This window comes from Coptis chinensis, chromosome 1 (assembly GCF_015680905.1).
Source record: "Coptis chinensis isolate HL-2020 chromosome 1, ASM1568090v1, whole genome shotgun sequence".
NCBI lineage: Eukaryota > Viridiplantae > Streptophyta > Magnoliopsida > Ranunculales > Ranunculaceae > Coptis > Coptis chinensis.
In genome coordinates, this window is record NC_141456.1 from 11,277,768 (window position 1) to 11,294,881 (window position 17,114).

The window sequence follows — 17,114 nt, forward strand, 5'->3', positions numbered from 1 at the left end:
TTTTGCCACTTGAACGGTGTGGCTACACCGTTTGTAGTTAGTCTGAAACGACATAGCCACACCGTTTGGGACCTAGTGTGAATAGTATGCAGGCATCTCCAGCAACAGAAGATCTCAATAACTTTACTCAGGTGATAAACATTCCACAATCTGGATAGATCAATATGATCCTCTATTTTTTATTTCTTCCTTGATTATTACAGTTGTAACACTAATGATTGTCAAATTTGCAGAGTTACTACATGAATGATACACAACCTTTTTCACTTGTTTCTCCTACCCAGCTTCTAAAACATTTGCCATATTTTAATTCCAAATATTCAACTTGTAGGCCAATTAGAAGGCTAGCTTGAAACAGAAGATGGAAATGCTGGAACTGTTCTCTTTTCTGGAAATTCTACTCTTTGTATCGATTATCCAATTAAGATAATTTTTTGTCTTAATTAAAAGAACTCTTGAGTAACTAACTAATTACATACATATAATAGATGCTATGAACTAAGGATACAACTTTTAACACATTACTGAAAGGGAAGATGGTAGTACGCATATGCATATGCAACATTATATTGCTATGAACATTGCTTCGGATCACGCATATGCAACATTATATTGCCTCAATCAGCAGTAATTTTGTGAAAAGAACTTCAAACTTGATGATGAACAAAAATAGACACACAAAAAAACCAATACACCAACAATGAAGTAATGGACGGCTACCACTACATCAAAACAACTTTTTTGTGACGCCTAAACAAAATCAACATAGCACCAAATTCTCAATGTTTTATTAGCTAAATCAGATCTAAATGTTACATTTTCCATTCATTTCTAAAAACCCAAATATATCCTAAAAGTTCAATTTCATAAAAGTCCAAGCAATTCCAATGCTAAAAAGAAATGTTAATGAAGCTGGAGAATGTGTATACCCATATTAAACATGTTGGTTTAATTACAAAATATATATTTTAGAGAGAAAGAAGAAGACGCATACCTAGATTTAGAACGGTAGTGAGAAATGCTCCAAATGGATACACCATTATGTGTACTTCTTTTTCCAGTTCTAGCAAGCTCTACTTCTGTAATATAATATAACTGAGAGTACCTACCATGGCGAGAAGTTTGAGGATCACCTCCAACCAATTAACTATTATTCTTATGAACATTAAAAAATATGTACTTGATGCAGGAATTGTGCACGGTAAATTAACTTTGGATTTTGAGCAACTCGGATACTTGCATAGTGAGTTAGGATAGCCTATTTTATGCAAAATTTCCGGTCGACATATTGTTACCAAAGAAAACCTATGTCTAGTTAGAATGTGTTACAATTCCTACTTCAAGTCATGTATACATCGAAGTACATTACCTAGGAACCTTATATGCAGGGTAAAGTTCTGCGAGTTTAGCTGCAAAGTCACTCCAGTGGTTTATGACTTCGACACACAGGTGCCTTCCTTATGCCGATAAATTTTCATATAACAGAATTTGAGCAAGGGTTTTTGACATGAACAGGTCCAATGTAAAAATGCCCATACTCTTTGGTGGAACCTGTACCAGAAAGAAGTGATAAAAAACTAAACAATAATACCAGATACGATAGGCGGCGTTAATTCAGATAACTTGCAATTGGTTACTCTTAACGGTCTGGCCATTGCAATCACACGTAATAGATTAGAAGTTAGAAGTTAGAACTACAATACGCTACCTTCAAGAAGGCGAAGTAGCATTATCATGCTGGCATTAAGGAGTGGAGGAAGAATAGGTCCCAATACAAAGCCGAGATGGATGACTACCACATCCAAACATGTATCTTTGGCGAACTCCCATGCAACCTTCTTTGCTGTTGTTTTACCAACTAAATGGCATATCTATTCTTCATTTGTAGAAGGCAAAAGAAATCATATGTATTGATCTATTCAACTTGGCATGGTATTTTTTGTTTGATTCCTCCATATGGTTTAATATCAATCTTTTTTTTTTTTTTTTTTTTTTCAAGAGAATAATTGACTTTACCTCGTTCTGCTTGCAGTATTCGAGATCAGTACAACAATCTTCGCGTTTGGGAACATCAGCTGGTCAGTTGGGGCAAGGAATGATAGCAACTATGGATGAAGTCAGCACTACTCTAGCTCTTCACTCTACACTCCTTCGCCGCATTCAATACATTCGTAGTCCCTTTAATTGCAGGATCCAAAAGTTGCCTCTGGCATTAATTCAAGATCGAACGAAAAACTAATTAAACTGAGTAGAAGTTTAATTGACAACATATGCTAAGATAATCAGATTGTTTGGGAAATCGCACAATATGCACTTGCGAGATATATATGTATGCCAAATAATGTTTTTTAAGTTGTAAAAAAGTATCGAAGTTTAAAAGTTTCAAAAATCAGTGAAAATGTTCAATTTATAGTCATATTTTTTTTTATGGACCATATAATGCAGTCTTAAAAAATGACGACAGATAGCAGGCCTCCACGCAACGGTAAGGCTGGCCACATTGCGACTTATTACGCCTTAAATTTTGGCAAACCAAAACGGCATTTTGTACTACTAATATACTAACCTGGGGATCAGTGACCCGATCAATGGTATATGGAGAAGCGACGTGGAAAAAAAAGTTGATTGGTCCTGTTGCTCCTATTTCAATCCCATACTCCTCTCCAATTTTTTCATATAGCGAGTTACCTGAAAACACATTGTTCATTTCCCATGCCCACGTCCATTGGTTATCACTATCTTCTCATTGAAAATTTGGTAGCAGCTCCAACATCTGCACTATTGACCTCCTAATTATTAATTAATGCTCGAATATGAAGATTCCATGATACAATGTTGCCTTCACCATTCATAAAGTCCAAACTTTCTCCTCAACATTGCTTACAAATGCCGAAACCTGTTTGCAAGAGAAGTTTCAGCATACAATGCTTCCTGCCAGAACAGTTCGTCATACCATTTCCCTTCAACATTATCAGAAAAGTAACCGTTAGCTGGCATTGAGCTACCAACTTACCAGTAAAAATTATCCTACATTCTCCTTATGTATCATATTTATGCCTTTGGAAAGGTTTCTTAATGACTAACACAATCTTGCTTTCTGGTCACAGTATCTATCAGTTTGGCGCTTCTCTAGTGATACATATGTAGATTTTCAAGCCATTTGGTTGTTTCCACCTATTTTTGAAATTGCCCACGTAAGTTTGTTGAGGCCCCCACCTTTTCGGACGATGGAAAGTCTACAGGCGTATTGTGAGGTTTGACCAAGCAAAGTCGTAACAACTGGTAAGACTATCAAGTATCAACCAACACATTGTGAGATCTTAGGGCAAGTAATAACTTTACTTTGACTATTTATGCATTTGTATTTTGTGAAACTCATGAACAGTGTAAAAACAGCGTGGCCTGACCATTAAGGATGGAAAGTCAAAGAAGAGAGTCTGTTTGGAGTTCCTGCTAGCCAGTGGATTTAAGTTTTACGCTACTGAGCGACCTATGAAACAAAGGTATATATTGTACTTATTGCCCCATGCGAGTAGTTGTTGCAAACCCATTTCTTTTACGACTATTATCCTGTGGACATTCACAATGGATATTGGTTTTGGTTAATACACATCTGAAATTTATAAACTTCCATACATAAGCATGGATGCCAAGTCCGGACTCCAAATCGTCCAGATATTCTAAACTTGATATCCATGCTTACATATGGTGTTTCAGAAATCTCGTTCAAATTCAGGTACTCGTGATATTCATTATTAAACTAACCATTTATTCTTAACAAATCAAACTTAACAAACAAAAAACCTATGAGAAACGATCATGCAAATTCAACCATGCACGGAGGAGCTTTGTTGAATATCCAAAATTCAATCAGTAAATCAGTTTGTTTGATATACGTACATGAGCAAACAAAATTTCTCAAAGTAATTAATACATCAACCAACGCTCGCTTGAAATAGCAAAGAGAAAGTAAACCTCACCAACCTGTTAATTCGAGCATCAAGCCTGCACCCAAAAGGAGCCCGTAGCAGGATGGAAAAACTCGATATGTAGCAGATTGCTTTACGAAATCGTCCTATTTCAGTCTGGGAAATATAGCTATTACAAAAACAGCATATATAAAGATTGAAAAGATTAGAGAGATGAGAGACAAAATGGAAAGTTTTTCTTTTTTTTTTTTTTTTGGAATATCCGTGGGTTTTTTAGGCGGGTTTAGCTAACTTTCCATTATGAGTGGGAGACCTACTGCTATTATATACTACTAGTATGCGAACCGAGCTTTGCACCGAGCACACTTGGTATTTTAAGAAAATTCTGCTCAGTGATCATTCTAAGTTGATGGTTAATAGCTTCACGTATGTATAAGACCAAATCACTTATCTTCAAGTGAGCAATTATTATATACGCTACCCTGTCCCATGGTATATGTTTGGGCTGGAGGATTGAGATTTGATTCGGACTAAAGCTTCTTTTCCGTGGGACTATTGACCTGAAGTGTCACTACATAACACAGAATATCCCCCTAGTCATGCAATTTAAAAGATTGATTTAGATAGCTTAGAAGCTAGAAGGTTAAAGTAAATTCAGGATCCAACTGCAAACTTTAGGAAAAGCCCATTTTGCCTCAATGCAACACAACAATCCATTTTATTGTCAGATTTCTAAATGGATTTATAGATAATTGTCCGAAATAACTCGGTTCACAATCGTTTTAATAAGACAACGCTTTTTAATACCAAAAGGAATGATGTTCTAGTTTTATATATATATATATATATATATATATATATATATATATATATATATATATATATATATATATATATATATATATATTAAATTAGATGAGCCTCCCCTATGTAATTACAATTAGAATCCAAAGAAACCATGCTAATTATCAATCTCGAATGACGGGTTTCAAGACTTCAGGAAAAAAAAACCTCAGTGCCTAGCACGGTTTGCATACTTGTACACTACTATGACACTCATTCGCAAGGCATAAGCTCTAGTTGATCTCTATTGTGGCATTCCCATATGCTTCCTAATTCTTATATGTTTCCATATTCTCTATACCATTTCCTCTTTTTTCTTCCCACTCTCTCACCGGTCCCCTCTATAAGTAAACATCTTTTCCTGCTTAGGTTAGCTCTACTTCCTAGCTAGGTCGATCATCTATCTGGAATTCCATCTCTTGTTTGGTTTATGGTACCAGTTTCAGTTCCTTTGTTCAAATCAATATCTATGTCAGGCATCCCTTCCCAGTTGTCCTGTCCTGTTCAATCCGTTGTTCTTCTGTCTGAGGCAAAGGCGAACCCCTCAAACGAAAGTGCCCATAACAGAAGAGTCGCAACCCTCTCAGCCGCCCTCAACAAAAAAGAGAAGAAAAGTAATGATACGATGCTCGGGAAGTCAAGCAGCAACACTCAGAGCATGATGCACAGAGAAAAAGTAGAAGATAAGTATCCTTCCGCAACAATGGATAGAGAACAAATATGTGATAGACAAATCAAACAACATCTCTAGAATGGCTACAAATTGCCACTTTGAAAATAAACAAAACACAAAATTTCTAGAAATAAAAAATATCTGAGCACGATAAAAAACAAAGGTGTTCATTTCACTTAATTGAATCATCTGAGAAGCATACCACTCAATATTGTAGTTTCGTCCTAGATACAAGGTTTAAGTCTACCATATTTCCACTGCCAACATAGATTGTTCTCCGACTATTTTTTCAACTACTAACAATGCCCTGTTCTAATCCTTTTAAAATACATGCATCCCATAAAAAAATTGGTGTTAATCTTGCTTAGTCTATGGTCAGCACCATGCCCATCACTCTATGACCACAAAACGATTTCCTAAAACAGTCTATGGAATAGTTCTAACCCCAGAAAATGTTGGTTAAAGACACTATACTTTCGGCTTTGAGCGTGTGCCCCTTCCCGCACAGTGGAGCTAGTGACACTGCTTGCAGGAGCAATGCTATTATCTCCATTTCTTTCAGCTTCATAAGGCAATGGTGTTGCATACGTTTTCGGAGGTGGTTGGGCCTGCATTTGAGGATGAGTCATACCATAAGCAGTTGCACCCAAATCATTAAATTGCCTTCTGAAGAGTATAGTTCATTCAACCAATTGTAGGCCCGACTCAGTAAAGAATGGTTTTACTTTTAAAGCATAATGTAATGCCAAAGCTTAGTTCATTGCAAACTAAGCCTTGGCATTACGACTATGGTTGACATTTGATACTCCTTTACTCGGGGACATAAACACACTTGTTTGTACATCACTGTGGGGCTTTGTATGAAGAAAACAAAATAAGCAGAATTTAGTGAGTGGTTTATCTGTGGATATCTTCCTAGGAATTAGCATGCTTGAAACTTATTGTTTTATGTATACATTATTGTTCTCTTTTCTTTTCTTGCAGATCATTCTGAATTTGAATGGCTGATAGAAAAGTTGCAAGTTTTGCGCCGAGACGGACCAAAATTCTCGACAGAGACATGGAGTCAGTTGGTATATCTGGCGAGGCAAAGGACAACTCTCCTGAAACAAATGTAGGGCTTGTCATTGTTCCTGATTCTGTTTCTATATTCAAATACGGTATCGCAACATTAACATACTAATCACACATACTTCGAACATCACATCTCAGAATATTTAGAATTTAGAGTAACATATTTAGAATCTAAGTCTTACTTCCTAGTTAATATTGTGTTATATCAAGAATATGAGTCATTCTGTTGACAAATTCTAATCATACCTTATGTTGTATAGTAAATAATACACATCAAACTTTTATAATAATAATAAAAACAAAAACAAAAAAGGCAAAATTCTAACTTTATATGGCTCTTCCTCCAATCTATCCTTATTCGCAACAACCCACTCTTGATACTGCTTCAAAAAAAACTTTACACCTCTCAAGAATATATATAGAGACATTGAGGAATTTGGGTTTGATTTTGATTGCAAGAGAACATCAGTGTTTGATTTTGATTGCAAGACATAAAGGGTGTGGAGTTGGTCATTGAGGAATTGGTGTTTGATTTCGATTGCAAGAGAACATCAGTGTTTGATTACGATTGCAAGACATAAAGGAGAAATGGCTAAATAATAACAAAAGAAAAGGAGGAATGACTAAATAATAACAAAAAAGAGATTGCAATTTGCCTACTCCAGAGTTGAGGAGGCTTCCAAAAGGCCCGCCTATCATATAGTGTAGAGATTATATATACTAGTAAACGGGCACGTGCGTTGCACGTGCTAGGAAAGAAAAATTGGGGTGGATAAAATCAAAGAAATGAACGCCATGTAAATTAGAAAAGAAAATTAAAAAATTCAATGAGAAAAAAACACTTCAATACGCTAGTTGTATTTTTTGTTCGATTCGATTTTCGATGCTCTACCATGTTGTGAATATATATATTCAAAGAGGTATTTAACCGTCTATAATTTAGTCAATACATAATTATCAGTTCATTTCCTACAAACTAATTTTAAAAAAAATTGTTGGACTGGTATTAAAAACTCTAATATTGCTTGCAATAGACGGAACTTATGTATGTCAGAGGTGCCATGTTGAATAAAAAACTCAACAACAAAATCGGGTTGAAGAAAATCAAAGGAATGAACGCATATAAATTAGAATAGTAACATATTATTACATTTGTTTGAATGGATTATGTAAAATGTTTTAGATTAATAGAGACCGAGGTCTGACAAAAAACTTCAATAAGAAAAAACACTTCAATACGCTGTTCAATTCGATTTTTGCTGATCAGCCATGTTGCGAATAAATATATTCGAAGGGGTATTTAACCACCTGTAATTTAGTCAAAATATAATTATTAGTGCATATCATACAAACTAATTTACCAAAAAAAAGGCATTATGTTAATGAAGTTAACCTGTGTGTTGCTAGTTGTATAATTATCTTGTCGAGCATTTATATGTGATTGATGAACATTATTGGATTCATATGAGTGTACTACATGTAAGATATAAGAATATTATATCATGGTGTGCAACATACTTGTTATTCTACACTGGAGAATAAAATATATAAAAAAAAAATGCAAAAGAATAACCTGTTTTTTATCATTGTCTTCAAAATGATCTAGCTAATCCACCAGTTTTTTTTTTTTTTTTTTTTTTTTTTTTTTTTTGGGCTAAATAAGTAGGTAGCTTGGATAGAGAAAGAATTTGTAGCTAGCTAGCAAAAACAATATTTATTTATTTATTTATTTATTTAGAAACGATCATATTGGGAAACAATTAGAAAAAATGCATTGGACACTGTTAATATTTGTTCTATAGATCTATTAATTAGTCGGATATAATATGTGGAGTGAATTGAATGTGTAAATAATAGTTTTCAGGAAAATGGCTATGTGGCAAGATTACAATTTAAAAGCTTTCAATATAATGTGGATCTTATTTCATGTGTATGGAGATTAGGGGTGGGAATTTGGCCCTAACGACCCTAACCCTGACCGACCCGACCCTAAGCCCTATAAAGCCCTTACAACTAAAGCCCTCACAGAGTTTAGGGCAGGGCCGACCCGGCCCTAATGCCTTCTAAGGCAAAGTCAGGGCTAAGGTTCTGAAACATAGGCCCGACCCTAACTAAGCCCTAACCAAGCCCTAGTTATAATTTCACTATAAAATACACAACTAAAACTATCCAACTCCTTGTTACATATTTTCAATTAAAATAACACTGTCCTTTGTAATTTATCACTTACTGTATGGGTACTTCTAATAACTTGTCTTATATCATAAAAACTTGCATTGTAAACCTAATTGTTTCTATCTCACAACTCACGTACACCTCACAACTTCCCGTCTAACCTAGTCGCCAAGAACAATAATGAGCACTGGGCACTAGCCTAATGAAAAATAGGTTGACGTCAGTAAAAACTCATTCCATACTCTTATTTGTCTTTGTGTTCTTCAATGTTAAATGTAATTTTGGTGAGATTTGAGTACAAGAAATAACGGATTTATGTCAGTGAAAGCTCATTCCAAAATGTGTCTTGTGCATTTTAACTATAATTTTGAAATATAAATATGAGTCTCTATATACTTTAGTTTATTAGATTGTGGATATGCATTTTAAATTGTTGGACTTATCAAGAATTATTACTAGATTGGTTGTTATTCAAATTTCAAAGTGGTGGGACTTTGAGTTTGCAAATCTTTGAAATTTTTTTGTAATATAAATGAGTTTTAAAACTGATGCAATAAAAAGAAGAAAATATATAGGCCCGGTCCGACCCGGCCCTAAACTGTTAAAGATGGCTTAGGGTAGGGTCAGGGCTTGAAATTTAGACTTATGACCTGGCCCGACCCGGCCCTATGGAGACTTTAGGGCCGGGCCAGCCCGGCCCTAATAACTGAAAGGCTTTAAATGTTTAGGGCCGAGCTAGCCCGACCCGGCCCATTGCCCATCCCTAATGGAGATTGAATGATTCAAACGATGGAGTGGTGATTTTTTCAAACTATCTGTGTAGAGGCGACAAAAGGAAGAAATTATGGATGCTAGCTAGTTGCATAGATGAATTCTTACATTGGTTATTGGTCCCATTCTAGAAATGTTATTAGCACTCAACTCCACATGCAGAACTTTGAAAATGTTATTAACACAATGCAATGGAATGTTGGTTTTTGAGAGCCAAATTAAGTGTAATGATCGAGTATTTAGCATCAGGTGCAGAGTGCACGGTGAAAAAGTGTAGAAGAATTATAAGCGTGATCCATTGTGCATACATAGAAGGGAAAAACATTAGTGGTAAAAAACTACGTAGAAATAAACTAAGTAGAAGAGATTCATAATGTCATTTAGAGGGAAGATATACATATAGGGTTGGTAAGATGACCCAAAGTCATTGTTTGGTTGATATTCCATGAAACCTGTATTCAGATCCAAATGATAGGATTGAATGAAATGGAAGACCAAAATAATAAAAGATGAGTACATAACATGCATATGTGAAACGAGACAAAATTAATATATCAAAGCTAATTTGTTATCGTACACACGAAATGGATGAGCAAGATCAGTAAAGCCGAGGCAAATCCGGAAGAAATTGCATTCAGTCACCATACTGTAGAGTTCCATGCATTAATCGCTAGCTGCATTAAATCAGAAATCATGAAGTCACAATGAAATTCAGTATCATTGATTGATTAAGTAAACTCAGCATAAACAGTTTGAAAGAAAGGATATTAGACAATGAATTGGCAGTTTTGAATCAAGGTCCCAAGATGAGTAGCCACTAATACATTTGGTGAGTTATATCATAACAGGCTATTTAAAAAAGATGAAAAAAGTTGGATTGTATTCACAAATGTGAGGGTTGTGACTGATCATCCCCGACATTACACCCGAAATCTGTAAAAAAAAGAAAACCCATTAATGCAACACTACTATATTATTAGGCCCATTATTCTGTAAAAATTAAAAATTAAAGAAAACCCGAAATCGTAATACAATCATGTAAAAATCATTTCACTGTTTTTAAAGCGTTACCTGTAGGCAAATTATTGAAAGCCTCTATGTAAACAATATGTTTTGTATAACCCAGTGGCTCACTGTCAAAGTGATTGATCAAAATTTTAAGTCCATCATCAAACGACGTCCGTGATACAGCGAATATAATATGACTTCTAGCTAAGCAATTAGTGTATGTATACCGACAAATAATCAAAGTCGATGTACTTCCATTGGCCATTGCCCCATCCATGTAGTGTTTTGTACAGCTGATGGGTTGAGTTTGTTCGTCTCCAACTCTTTGTTTTCATTTGCTCTTAGCTATACTTCCTTATCTTCCCAAATCATCTAAGTGCCAGAATAGGTACTTTTTTGTTCTTGCAATTCGCCCTTCTGTTCATCCTCAGACGTTGTATGGTGTGATGGTCCTGCACTTCCGCACCTAAAGTATCTAGAGTCCAAGATAATGTCAGTCATAGTCATTCTATAGTCAATATTGGTACACCTAAAGTATTGACGTCTGCTGCCGCTTGCCTATCAAATGACCATCAATCTTTTGGTTTATTGATTCCTTGTACCTCGAAGAAATGACTGTGGACATGTATTTTTTTTTTGGAAGAGAGTAGGGGGTTATGGCTGACCCCAACCTGGCATTAGAATCTTAATTAAACCCTCTCATTCTTATCCTCCTCAATAATGTTCATGAGAGTTAAGGGGAGGTACAAAATAGTCAGTTACAAACTCATTTTCTTGAGCAGCAAGGAAGTCTGCTGCTCTGTTAGATTCCCTAAATACATGTAGAAAATTAACAGTTAAAATACTTCTCAAAATGGCTTTAATAGCGTGCGCAGCTAGTAAGTATGCACATTGCCAAGACGCCTTCTCCTAATCCTTCAGAATTCTAATAGCCCTCATTCAATCTGATGGCACTATGATTTTCTGCACCTGCAACATTTGACAACCTTTTAATCCGGCCTGCACATATAGCTCTCAGTTCTTGATATAAAACTGATCTTTGGCCACCACCTCCAGTGTACGCTAGTAGAACTTGCCCTTGATCATCTCTTATTACTACTCCTATAAATTGAAGTGTTAAAACTTGAAAAATAACTGTGGATATGTATGTTATCGCTAAGTAGCAAGTAATCAAACAAACGACTATGGACTATGGACATTGATACTTGATACTTTGATAGTACCGCTACAAACAGAATGGTCTTGTATTTCTAACTTAGTTTCTACCGACAATAATAAAATCCATCGAACGTTTGTTCCAATGTTAATTTACAACCAGATCTATACATTATTAAAAATATCAATGCCAGTTTTCAGTCAAACAATGCTACAAACCCTTTTGCTTAAATCAAGCTTTATCAATGCTTATTCACCACTCTTTAATTTTTTTCACACAGCAAAATGGCTTTGGGGTTCTTGAAAGCCTTATCCTTATTCTTTGTCTTACTCTTTACAAAGTTTATGGTGAACTTATAACAGCACTCCCAGACCAACCAAGCAATGTTTCATTCAAACAGTACTCTGGGTATACAGTAACTGATGCACAACATGGCCGAGCTTTGTTCTACCATTTCGCTGAAGCTGATCCAGTCGATCCTCTTATTCGTCCCCTCACCTTGTGGCTTAAAGGAGGTTGACTTCAACTATTACATTTTCATCTTGTTTGTGTGTGTGTGTGTGTGTGTGTGTGTGGGGGTAGTACATTTGTTAGAAGAGTATGTCCAAGACTCTGTTTCTCTCTTAGAAACTTAGACGCAAACTCCTTTGCTTCTTGAAGAATCTGCTCTTTAGGAAATAGAACTTGAGAAGCTCTGTATAAGCTTAACATTTCTGTAATTCCTTGGCTTGTTTGTCCAACGAAACAAAATAATTGACCGTCTCTCTCAAAATGTTGAAATCCATATGCAACAAATACAGAGAACTTAATCGTAATTGCACAAATCAAAATCAAGTATTATTCTCTAATACTTATGAAAACTGTTTGTCAACTTACTTGCATTAACATCATTAAACAGCACAATGTACAAAAGAAGCCTCTGACCTCTGAAGCTGCAATTGAACTCAAAAGCGAACTATGAATAGAAGTCATATTGATCTTGTTCAGCTTTCTGAATTTAGAAACGACCAGTCCTGGAACTGACGCATGAGATTATCGTACGATTTCCAATCAGCCAACTATCTATTCTCCACTTGCTAAGTGCATGTTTTCCAATGAATCATTATCCTCTTTGAATTTGAAATGCATCCTTTTTATTATGATTTCGAGGTTTGATCAACAACACTTCGAAGAAGGACCCATATTCCTGTCTGGTTAACTTACAATATTTTTCTATAATTCTTTTCTGGTTGGATGATCTAATAATTCACATAATTAACAGTATGTCCTCCCTATATGAATTATCTAACGTTAAATGAACATATTAGACAAAACAATTCGAGTGGAGCAGTGAAATTATGTACCTTCTAGTTAACAGCACATGCATTGTTCCCATTCTAATGTTCTGAAGAGGTAACCCACATATCATGCCTCTGCCCATCATTTACCTCAATTTTAATGGAACATTCCCTGCCACAATATTCAAAGTATAATGAGAATCACATTTATCCAAAAGCAAAAACGAAGAATCAATACTGATAGAATTGCAGATGGGAAAAGATATTCTACACATAGAAGTATGACTATTCATTTTGGGAAATATGTACATTGCAACAATATGTTGTTAAGAAAACTTTGAAAGGAACAATTTAACACTGTCGTTAATGAAAATTTTTATGTATGATAAAGAAAAATTAAAGGGAAAAAGTAATAAAAACTTTAGCCGTTATGCACATATAACGTAATTCCCATCTCAGACTCTTTTCTATCCTAAAAATATTAGAACTTCCTAGACCGTAAATCCGGCCAACAAATATTTGAGCATTTAATATATATATATAAAAGTGAATAACTCATACCTATTTCAAGTTTCTCTTTGTCAAATTAACCACAGACCTACATTAGGCACCTCATTATTCCATTTTTATTTCCTTTTAACCACAACAAATCTAGTCCTTGAAGATGTCCATCCAATGACATCTCACGCTTAATCCGTCCAAACGATGGAGAGACAACACTCTTATTGTCTTTCTCCGCAAAAAAAAAAAAAAAAAAAACAAAATTGATCCTATTATGCCAAATTAGGTGGCTTACACACCATATGATCTAGTTTATGACTAAGATATAAAAAAATGGACAAATCAAATGGAAAATGCACCATTTGCATACTTGTGTTGTTATCTTAAACTAAATGTACACACGAAACTCTGCAACTAAGTCCTACCTAGAAAATAGCATGTCGAACTTGTTCATACGACTGAGCTGTGTACATCATTGCGAGATACCTGATTTACTCCAACAGCACCAAATGGGCTCATATTCAGAGTAGAAGACCTGTAGCTGAGTGATGCTTGAGACCTCGGCAACATGCCATGTTTTGAAAAACCAGCCTCATGCATACTGTACAAACGGAGGTTGAAAACTGTGTACTGTAAGGCCCCAAGCTGAAACTCTGATTAGGTATAGTAGTAGGCATTTGACATGCCTGCTGCAATTTAAACAGTCCATTAATAACATGGCAAGTTGTAAACTCCGACTTAGAGATATAAGATAGAAGTAATTACCTTCCATAATTGCGGTCGTAGTCTGGGTCACTACGATCCTTTTCCCTGTCTCTGAGAATTGCAACATGTAAAACAGACTCAGAAGTATAGTATCAAAATTACCTCATTTAAATTTTCCCATACCAAATCAGGCTGGTTTATGAAACCTTGGTCAGTAGCAAGGAGATAAAGTTCTCCCTTGAACTGCAAGCAAAGTCATCATGTCAAAACCATATATATTTGTCAGGAAGAAAAGAAGAGAAAAAGAAGAATAAAGAAATCAACAATAGAAACTATAGCCAGTATAAGTAACCTTGAACATGGTGCTGAAATGATTGTTACGGAAGAAAACACAGAGCTCACGTTCCTTCAGACCTTCTAGTAAGCAAAATAATTTGAATAAGAAAAAGTTTGCCAAAAATCAAATTATTACCAGCCCAGTCAAACACATGGGAAAATCCCAGTACAGGAAGAAAAAGGACATTACAGTACCCATATATAGTTAGCTGGCTTGCATGGTTTTTGAAAAAAATTCTAATTACTTCTCCTGCAGCAGATTTTGGGAAAAAAAAAGAGAGAAATATCGGTGGTTAGAGAAAATATACGTCAAATTAGCCAAATTAGCCGCCAAAATTATGTACAGTTTACACTATCTTCATTGTTATCAAATAGAACCTTACCATTATGGTGAGTGACATCATTATTGGCATGAGACTCGTCTGTGCCTTTTCCAGCTTGTTCAGCCAAAATTACCTCTCCTTCATACATGGGCTCTCGATTCTGATAAGATAATAATCCTGATTCCTGAATGTAGTATCCGATCTTCTCCTTCATATATGGGCTCACTGCCATCAGGGCTTGAGGTGTCACTCTTGTGGACGTCCATGTGATCTCTCATTCCACCAGATAAATCAGAATCAGCATCTGTTGCAGATGTAGCAGAAAAAGCAGTTTTTTCACAATCGGGAGGGGGAGCATAATATCGTTGACTATGGAAATGAATGCCCGCTACTAATTCTTCCTCGGCTTCTGGTAAATCAAAAGGCGTCTGGGAGACAGAGTGAGAAATCAAGGCAGGTTCCAAACCAACTTGCAGAACACAACTGAGCGAGCAGCTGTCAGTGAGCCCTAAAAGATAGACGGATTTATTGGATTCGAAGTTCGGTTCGACTGAGCGAGTTGTCTTATCACTTTTCAGTCTGGCTCAAGCACGATTAGAGTTGAATCTTTTTGATGCTATTAGTTAGCGGCTAAACCCAGCTAATGCAGACTTAGGGGCAGTTGCTACTAAAATAGGTGTACCCAGAACGGGGTTCCGATCTCTAAATGGATCTGCTATAGCTACTCGATCTCGATCAAATGGCTTAGAATCTGTCTCTACATCTGGATCTGTAACAGGATATGGAACTCAATATCGACCTGAAACTGGAAGGGGTGCTCCATAGCTTCAACTGATACTGCTTCTAGCCTACATCGGCAATGGATCACGCCCATCATCATAAGGGCTTTTCCGTATGGGGTTGGCTAGGAGTTCTCACTTCAAGCGGATATTCGAGAAATACAGCTGGCCAGTCAAGTTCGTTCTAGGTTTAAAATAGTTTTCATTCAAATCTTCTTCTACATTTTTATCTTTCTCTGATTATCAATGAAAGTAGAGCTCAGAGCCTTAGAGTTCTCATGGCCCTCCACCTCCCCGGAAGCAGTGAATCAAATAGCTCGCCTGGAACAGCAAACATCCAGGCTCTTATTGGGGGAGAAGGGAAGGATTTTGTCTTAAATAGATTCTCCAACTTTAAGAAATTGTTTATTCATAAATCTATTGCAAGCCAAAGCCTACCTCACAAATTGAGAACCATCCCTCGCCAACAAAATTTAGCTTATCGACGTCACGTGGAATATTAAGCACACTCCTCAACTTCAAAGGTTCCATCCTGTAAATAGAAAAATGTAGAACCTATGCTTATACATATGAAGAGCTAAATACTCGGACCAAGTGAATCTGGTTCGACTTTAAATGTTAATGCCTGTAGGAAAGACCGAAAGAGCACAATCTTACAACTTAATATTGTTCTCTTCCCCCCTAATTTATAATTTTATTTGTAGTATACTATTATGTTGTCTGCTGATACAATAACCTTATTTAAAGACAGCGCCTCCTAATGCTCTTCAATTTCTTTATGTGAATAGTTCATGTACTCAAAATATATTAATGTGGCCTATGTTTTGTCTTTCAAAAGTCTTGAGCAATTATTTAGCAATCCACCTAAAATATTGTACAGTATTTTCCAATTATCACTCATCAGCTAGGCTTTAAAAGATTCCTTACTCGAGTTGTAATGGTCAACAGGTTCATTTTGTATTCTTCAAATACCAAAGAATGATCGAAGTGCATTACCTGAGCAAAACAGCCATTAAAAAGGTGATGACAGGAAGAGTATTTGCAGTCCCTGCGGCCAACGTTGCGGATGTGTAAACCAGTGCAAATGGTAATCCTAAATTTAGAAACACCAAAGTTGGATAGAGTTTAAAGTTTCTCTGCTTCATATTGGCTGAATACATTAAAGTTAGCAGAATAGAATAAAGAAAGCATGAACATCTTGCTACAGTGGTGGAGCTTTATCTCTATTGGACATTTAAAAAGAGAAAATACCATTGAAACAGTTTTACGTTAACACTAATCAAAGAGATTGCCAAGTAGCTTAATTACGTACCTTTCGAACATGAAGGCAAAAGGGACTAAAAAGATCGTTGCAAACGCTTGTCTATAGAACACAAATACAAAGCTGGTCATCCCTCCATCCAGTGCAACCATAGATACCATTTTGATGTATATGGTCGAGAAGCCAAGTAGGCAAAAAAAAATTTGTTGTGTGAATACCTTCAGCAGGAGGAGACGAAACCGCCGCAGATGTCTTCTTCGTTTTAAATTGCCCAACTTGTTGTTCGTTGAAATAAAAACAAAC

General features: G+C 35.9%; 1 protein-coding gene, 1 long non-coding RNA gene and 1 pseudogene across 22 annotated transcripts; all 3 read right to left on the reverse strand.

The window, feature by feature from the left end:
• Positions 1–1,365: 1,365 nt before the first annotated feature.
• On the reverse strand, positions 1,366–2,765 carry LOC147522109 (cinnamoyl-CoA reductase 1-like; annotated as a pseudogene).
• A 7,081-nt stretch (positions 2,766–9,846) lies between these two features.
• LOC147522110 (uncharacterized) lies at positions 9,847–15,671 on the reverse strand. Of its 20 annotated transcripts, none has more exons than XR_015212298.1 (9): positions 14,832–15,671; positions 14,644–14,698; positions 14,465–14,526; positions 14,296–14,355; positions 14,173–14,223; positions 13,894–14,093; positions 12,973–13,078; positions 10,537–11,574; positions 9,847–10,398 (listed from the first exon to the last, which is right to left on the reverse strand). XR_015212298.1 is itself a non-coding variant. In XM_086591157.1 (9 exons), the coding sequence occupies exons 7-9, from the start codon at positions 13,050–13,052 to the stop codon at positions 11,399–11,401; spliced, it is 312 nt and encodes a 103-aa protein (XP_086447283.1). In that variant the 5' UTR covers positions 13,053–13,078; positions 13,833–14,096; positions 14,173–14,223; positions 14,296–14,355; positions 14,465–14,526; positions 14,644–14,698; positions 14,832–15,671; the 3' UTR covers positions 11,151–11,398. The 20 variants fall into 20 exon arrangements, 19 of the variants coding, with proteins under 19 accessions (XP_086447283.1, XP_086447268.1, XP_086447290.1 ...); XM_086591157.1 differs by lacking the exon at positions 9,847–10,398 and adding an exon at positions 12,506–12,561 and having other exon boundaries at positions 11,151–11,574; positions 13,833–14,096; XM_086591142.1 differs by lacking the exon at positions 9,847–10,398 and adding an exon at positions 12,506–12,561 and having other exon boundaries at positions 11,151–11,574; positions 13,833–14,096; positions 14,465–14,529.
• A 6-nt stretch (positions 15,672–15,677) lies between these two features.
• On the reverse strand, positions 15,678–17,067 carry LOC147522111 (uncharacterized). Of its 2 annotated transcripts, none has more exons than XR_015212299.1 (4): positions 16,863–17,067; positions 16,547–16,643; positions 15,989–16,082; positions 15,678–15,871 (listed from the first exon to the last, which is right to left on the reverse strand). It is a non-coding gene; the product is annotated as an uncharacterized LOC147522111 (long non-coding RNA). The 2 variants fall into 2 exon arrangements; XR_015212300.1 differs by having other exon boundaries at positions 16,547–16,773.
• Between the last annotated feature and the right edge of the window lie 47 nt (positions 17,068–17,114).

Excerpts from the sequence above, each read along its gene's own strand:
- LOC147522110 (XM_086591053.1), bottom strand. The coding sequence starts at position 15,003 with ATGGCAGTGAGCCCATATATGAAGGAGAAGATCGGATACTACATTCAG. Across the intron at positions 14,530-14,831 it reads TGATGTCACTCACCATAATG|AAGGTCTGAAGGAACGTGAG; the intron begins GTAAGGTTCTAT and ends TTTGCTTACTAG. Across the intron at positions 14,356-14,464 it reads ATTTCAGCACCATGTTCAAG|TTCAAGGGAGAACTTTATCT; the intron begins GTTACTTATACT and ends CTTTGCTTGCAG.